This window comes from Carassius carassius, chromosome 17, assembly GCF_963082965.1.
Source record: "Carassius carassius chromosome 17, fCarCar2.1, whole genome shotgun sequence".
In the NCBI taxonomy this organism is placed as follows: domain Eukaryota; kingdom Metazoa; phylum Chordata; class Actinopteri; order Cypriniformes; family Cyprinidae; genus Carassius; species Carassius carassius.
In genome coordinates this window covers 30,957,968-30,965,309 of record NC_081771.1, presented here as the reverse complement: position 1 = coordinate 30,965,309, position 7,342 = coordinate 30,957,968, and the positions used below count along the sequence as shown (strand labels likewise).

At 38.0% G+C, this 7,342-nt stretch overlaps 1 protein-coding gene across 1 annotated transcript; it reads left to right on the top strand.

Moving 5' to 3' along the window:
* The first annotated feature begins 1,134 nt into the window (after positions 1-1,134).
* On the top strand, positions 1,135-7,226 carry LOC132090928 (Golgi reassembly-stacking protein 2-like). Its single transcript, XM_059497692.1, has 10 exons — positions 1,135-1,482; positions 2,132-2,212; positions 2,574-2,777; positions 3,038-3,124; positions 4,108-4,238; positions 4,316-4,448; positions 4,521-4,638; positions 4,754-4,840; positions 4,951-5,082; positions 6,357-7,226. Exons 1-10 carry the CDS (start codon positions 1,420-1,422, stop codon positions 6,617-6,619), a joined length of 1,299 nt encoding a protein of 432 aa, XP_059353675.1. The 5' UTR covers positions 1,135-1,419; the 3' UTR covers positions 6,620-7,226.
* The last annotated feature ends 116 nt before the right edge of the window (positions 7,227-7,342 follow it).

The window sequence follows — 7,342 nt, the reverse complement described above, 5'->3', positions numbered from 1 at the left end:
TTAAATCACCTTTCTTTCCCATTCTGACATTCAGTTTGGAGTTCAGGAGATTGTCTCGACCAGGACCACACCCCTAAATGCATTGAAGCAACTGCCATGTGATTGGTTGATTAGATAATTGCATTAATGAAATATTTAACAGGTGTTCCTAATAACCCTTTAGGTGAGTGTATAGGTTAAAAACATGCTGTAAACAGCTTCACTATATATCACGCATATTCATATATTTTGGCTATATACCTTTTTTAATTACTAATTAAATCTGGTTTATATATGAAATATACTATCAAAATGCCCTCGAAAAAAATACTTATTTGTGGCAAAAAATACTTAAAAACAAATAATGGTGTAAGTTGATAAAACCTTTGCAATTTGATATATATAGAACAACCTTAATACCCAATGATTATCATATTCTTATGCCATGAAATTACCATGGAACATGGTCCTATCAGAAAAATATAGATATAATGCTATTATAATTGTAATGGTATTATAATGCTACTATATAAATAAGTCATCCCATATTAGACACCATGGGCAGCATAATAAAATTACCATGTTACTATCTTCAAAATACTGTACAATGTACTTTGTGTTATTTATACTTTATTTGGATCACAAAAATTAAATGTAAACATTATACAAATATCAAAGGAAAGTTCAGCTGTAAAATTATTTGCAATAGTGAGATTTACAGTCTATTTAACATGACTTTTAACAAGTTTTCGATTTGTCTATAGTTTCCTGCTCTGTGTATTATCATTTATTTGCCACAAGGCAGCACATCTACAGTGTGACGAAGGAATGAAGCATTTGGAAGCATGTTGCACATATTTGACTTCCTCCAGGAAGCGCTATTTGATCTCTGCTCTTTATGCTTTTGTTTAACAAAAAAATCATACCATAAGTTAACATTTTGTACAATTTTATACTCTATATCCAATGTTTGGAGATTCAAAAATATGTCTATTATTTTTATTATACACACAAACACAGAAAAGAAAGGCATTTATGAAGACATAAAAGGTTTATGTTAACTCAACAGAACTGCTCGGTGAACGAATCATTCAGATAAGTGTGTGGACGGTTCGAACGACTCGTCAAAAAGATCCGACTCACGTGAATGATTCGTTCACGAATTCGACATCGCTAACTGTGCGTTCTATACTTGTATAGCCTATGGTTCACATGTTTTACACTTAGAAACTAGAAATAAACCATGATTTCGTTATTAATAATATGACAAAACGCTCGCTCCAGTCTCACCTGTGCGCCACATAAGCACGCGCCCTCCTTCTTGCACTGCCACGTCATTCAGCGCCGTCGAGACTCCGACGTGTCTGTGCACAAACCGGCTGGTGGGAGTTAAAACATTAAAACGGATAATATTCTCACCGGTGACACGGAGCGGGGATCATGGGGGGATCACAGAGCGTGGAAATTCCCGGAGGTGGCTCGGAGGGCTATCACGTTCTCAGAGTGAGTGTGTTTTAGAGTGCGTCTCATTTCACTCATGCGGTACTTCTCGAGTCGCTAGCGGCACACACAGTTCAAATCGAGGCCGCGGATGTCAGTGCGGCCTGGCTAAACGCTAATGTGGCTAAACGAACATTTCTGTATATATTGTGCATGGGAATTTTCAGCATTTGACGTGCAAAGACTGATACAGCTTTAAAAGCACACCTTCATTTATCCTACTGTACAGTGTGTTTTTTTTTCTGAAATTGTTGGACGGACTGTTGAAGAAGCTACAGCATGTCATGATGCTTCACAGTTTAAATGTTTAGTTTTAATCTGTCATAACTCAAATTGGCCCAACTTTTGCAGTTTGCTTATGATCCACGTGAAACATGTAGGAAATAACATGCTGTTCCTACACGCATCTGATTTTTTTATAATTATGTGCATGACTGCTTCTTTTAATACTTGACATCTCAGCCAGGAATCTGATCTGAAAGTTTAAGTGTCTACTTTGACATTTACTTGTTGCAAAGCTTATTATTTCATGATCTATGTTAAATGCCAATTTAGAGTTTTGCCAGACGATTGGAATATTTGTTTTTGATTTTACTGGATCATTCATTGTTTTTTTTTAATGTTAAATGGGGTGTTTTTTTGTGTTTTGCAGGTGCAGGAGAATTCTCCCGGTCATAGAGCAGGTCTCGAACCCTTCTTTGACTTCATTGTGTCTATCAACAACACCAGACTGGTAGGTTTGTTGACCATAGTGAGGGTCTTCTTTCATTTATCTGCTATTTGCTGAGCTGAGAAGCAAGCTTGATTTACTCTGAATGAACAGGTGTTAATAATTTCAAATGGAAAATCAAATGTATTGAATAACTGTGTAATAATGACACTCATGGGATAATGCATTGAGTTAAACTCATTATAAATGAAAATCTAATGATTTAGAGACTCTAAACAGTAAAACTGACTGTTCTGGCTGTAAAATCTGATTGGATGAACAACATTTGAAGCCATTGTAAAAACTGACACCTGAACCACATGTTTCTAGTTATAGTAGAAATGTCAAACCATCAGTAGTATTTTTGCTTTTTTTCTCTACTAAGAACAAGGATAATGACATGTTGAAAGACGTACTGAAGGCTAGTGTTGAAAAACCGGTAAAGATGCTGGTGTACAGCAGCAAAACCCTGGAGCTGCGGGAAGCCACTGTTACTCCCAGCAACATGTGGGGTGGTCAGGGTCTTCTGGGGGTCAGCATCCGCTTCTGCAGCTTTGAGGGAGCCAATGAGAACGTCTGGCATGTTTTGGTGAGTGAATGAAAGAGTGCTGAATGCAATCAGAGAAAGCTGAAGGCATGAGGTATTTACACTGCATATTTTGTAAGGGTGGGGTTTGATGAAAATAGCATGCCTGCTTTGAACGCATTTTGTGAACAACTTATGGTCAATTAGTTGTAATTCAGCAAAGTGTTTGAAAAGGGTGTGTTATTGTAAAGCAGACTGGTCGGTCGAGCTGTAAGATGTAATGCAAACCTAGTTTTTTATGCATAATTTACCTGTTTTTGTAGGAAGTGGAGCCAAATTCTCCAGCAGCATTAGCAGGTTTAAGACCACACACGGATTACATCATCGGAGCAGACACAGTCATGAACGAGGTTCGGTTCTCTCTTCATTTTATACTCCTTTTCAGATGTCTTGATCAATGTGGCGTACAGACCTACGAAAATGTACTAAAATTCTAGAGTACATGTGTTTTTTGGTTTTGGATGAATTGTCAAAGAATGTCACTCTCTGCAGCTCAAATATAGATTAGAATTATGATTTGCAAACAAACGCTGGTTTTTCAGACTCCACAGAAAATAGCTGAAATTACCAAAAATTGTTGTGGTCATTATTCATTAATAATATAAAAAGACTGTTTGAAATTTTAAGCAGTGCATTAGAAATTTAATATTGGAGACATTGTATTTTTTAATAAATGTTATGTTCACTTTACAAATTCCATTAAAAAAAAAAAATTACTGTGTGAATTACACAGCTAAAATCTGATTTCAAAAATCCATGAGCACAGATTTTCTTAAATGATGGCTTGCAATGCCAAAATAATTGCTTTGTAGTTCAACACAATGCTAGTGTTGAAACCAGCAGTAGTTATAGTTAGCTTAAACTATTAAAAAATCAATTTTGAAAAAATGTGTTGTGGCAACAAACTGAAATAAGTTTAAAACTGAAAAGTCTAAAATGACTAAAACTTCAAATAAAAGTTTAAAAATCTAATAAAACTAACAAAATTAATGAAACGTAAACTAAAATTTAATCTGAACATATTAAAAAATGCTTATGCAAAATATAAATAATTACTATAATAGAATATAAATGATACTAAAATAAGAAGTCATCTGTGTTAGCCAGCTAGATGACATTTTGATGACAAATCAGCAGAATTTGCAACAGTGAACCTCACAAAGATCACAGAAAAGCAAATGTTCTTGTTACAAGGTATTAAAAAATGAATCTTTTAATCATTGTGTAAAAATTTTAGTGGCACAGCAGCACTAACTCAAAAGGCAAATGACTGCTTCATCAACTGGCCCAAAAAGATTTTTCATTTTGTGGGTGTTGTGCTCTTTTTCTTCAGTCAGAGGACTTATTCTCATTGATAGAAACCCACGAGGGCAAAGGCCTGAAACTCTACGTCTACAACACTGACACGGACAATTGCAGAGAAGTGGTCATCACACCCAACGGTGCCTGGGGTGGAGAGGGCAGGTGTGTGTGAATCTCTCTCACTTTCTTTGCTTCCTGTCTCTGTGCACATGTCTGACATGATTATTTCCTTCCTTCAGTCTCGGCTGTGGTATCGGCTACGGATACCTGCACAGAATCCCTACTCGGCCCTTCGAAGAAGGCAAGAACATCAGCTTCCCCGGACAGACCCCCTGTGAGCCGGCCAGCCCGCTGAAGGATGGCTTCACAGAGGTTAGCACGAGTGTCACATGGTGATTCGGATCGATGTGGTCAGACGTTTGACTTCCGTGATGTTTTGTTTAGGTTCAGCTGTCTGCGGTGACTCCGCCCCCTGTGTCACAGCCTGTTCCCACAGGGCTTGAGGACAGTCTGTCCGGCCTGTCACTCAGCTCTCCCTCAATACCCAGTGAGCTCCACACAGGTCCATTTTTTTCTGCTTTTATTTTGTGCTTCATATTTTTCATACGTTGTGCATAATTCATGATTTAATTCATTGCATTTAGTGCAAAATTTAAAATGATTGTCATTTCTGGCAGGTGTTCCCACAGTCCCCCTGCTGCCCACTCAGGTGACCCCTGGGCTGGGACCCCTTCCCATTGTCAGCCCCTCCACCACCTTACCAGGTAAAGAACATGCACTCTCTCTGTTTTGTTTATTAAGGGAATACAATTCCATAGTAGGTATGATATTCAAATATTCATGTGGCTAAATGATTTAGATTTTGTGTCTTCAGGTTTGATGTCCTTACCGTCTGGCCTCCCTCCCCTGCCAAACCTGACTAACCTCCCAAACCTCAATCTACCGTTACCGGACCTTAGCGCTGTATCGTTAGCTGGAATCAGTGGGTTACCTCCCACTACAGCAGGTACACACACCAGATCTATATTACAGCTTATTCTGACCAAGAACTGCCCACTTAGACAGGGTTTCTGCATCTCCTTAAAGGGATAGTTCACCCAAAAAATGAAAAATCTGTCATTTACTCACCCTCATGTCATTCCAAAACCATTAGGGTTTCCGAACACAAATCAAGATATTTTTGATGAAATCCGAGAGCTTCCAGGCCCTCCATAGAAATTCATAAACTTAGTTAAATCACTGATGTCACAAGGACTATTTTAACAATGTTCTCAGTACCTTTTATGGACCTTGATCTCGGTAGGACCCTTGCTGTCTGTGGAGGATCAGAAATCTCTTTTAATATTATTTTAATTACATAAACATTAATTGATATATTATAAATAGATATTTTTTCAAATACTTTTTTTTTCTCATTTTATTTTTGAAAATACTAAAACAACTAAACTAAGTTGAAATATTAAAATAACTCAAACATTAAAAAAAAACTATGTACAGTAGACATAATAAAAGGGAACAAACATACAAAAAAGTAATAGATATGACAAAGCACACTACAAATAAATTTTTTTAAAGGGGTCATATGATGCTGTTTCAATTTCTCCTTTCTCTGTGGAGTGTTAGAAGCTCTTGGTGCATGAAGATCTGTAAAGTTGCAAAGACTAAAGTCTCAAAACCAAAGAGATATTTTTTATCAAAGTTAAGACTCCGGCCTTAAAAACGACTTGTTAAAACACGCCCCACATCTCTACGTCACTATGTGAGAAGATTTACCAACGCCGCCCCATATGTTCACACAAAGAAAGAAGGCGTGGTTTCAGTAACTCAGTGTTGAAGCAGTCATGTCAAAGCAAAAGCACTTTATTTGGATTTCCGAAAGTAGATGCATTTAGGCAAAGTTGGGACATGGAGCAATTTAATTATATATTAAATAAAATTTCTTTAAAATTTCTTTGAGTTGTTCTTCTTAATTTCTTGAATGATTTGAGTATATTATTTGCAGTTCCCATTTGGCTAATAAGCAGAGTTAAAACTTTGTTGATTGTGTGCTATGGCCTGTTTAATCAAGTAAAATAATCTGAGATGCATGATTTATCTTGAGATCTGTTGTGAATAGACGTACTGTATTAATTTTATTTGTGCGGGTCCTTAACAAGGTCTTAAAAAGCCTTAGATTTGCAGAAACCCTGTGTAACGTAACCAGGCATAGTGAAAAACCTCTTTTAATTTCTGTGACTTTATTAAAACAGCTGAATATTGATGTGATCTCTCTGTCTGTAGGTTTGCCTCCTCTCCCTCCTCTGAACCTGCCCGGCTTCTCTGCTCTGCCCATGCACACCGTTCTCCCTTCCACACTTCCCAGCATGCCCGGGGTCACGCTGCCATCTTCCCTGGCACCATCTGACCACATCCCACCAGTCTCTTTAGCTGCCCAGCAGACTCCAGCGCTCATTCTGGATGCCACGCTCACGTCTGCGGTCAAAGACACGCCTTCAGAGAAGCCTGCTGCGACAGATGCGCAGGCGGCCCCAGGGTCCTCGTAACGGCTGGATTGGGGTCGGAGGGCGTCCCTCCATACGTCTCTCTCTTGTATTTATTCAGTACAAAAAGATTCCAGTGTATGAACATGCACACAGAGATAAACACAGTTCTGTTGAGAGACGCCAGTGTCTGCGAGTAATCAGTGTGTGGAAGGACGGCTGATGTAAAAAAAAAATACATTTAAAAAAAAAAAAACTGAGATAGCTGTATGTCTGGTTTGCGCTCTCCTCAGAATCAGTGCCATCTCGTACTTTTTCTTTCTGTATATCCTGTAATCAACTTTCAAATGTTAGTATAGCATTCCCTGTTATTATCAATTGCTATGTGATTTTACAATGTAATGTCTGACTTTCTTTCTTTGCACCGTTTGTTTCGAATGCTTTGACTTCCTCAGAAACAACTCCATTCATGGTCAGACTGGGCTCTGGGCCTCCGTTTCTCTCTCGCGTGCTCTCACACACTCTCTGTATAATAGCTCTGCTGTCACAATGTAGGAAACATAGTTACAAATGCGCTCGGGCGCTGAATGTGTGCTTGTGCAGTTTGAAGATTGTGAAGGAATCTCTTATTCAAACATACACAAGCAATAAACTACCCAGTTTTACACTAGGGCTGTCTCGGTCTCTTTAATTTTGGAGTTGAGTATAAGTTACATATGTTTAAATTTAGTTTGCATGAAATCACATAGCAGTTCCTTGCTTTTACCATAGTAAATCGATAAAGTA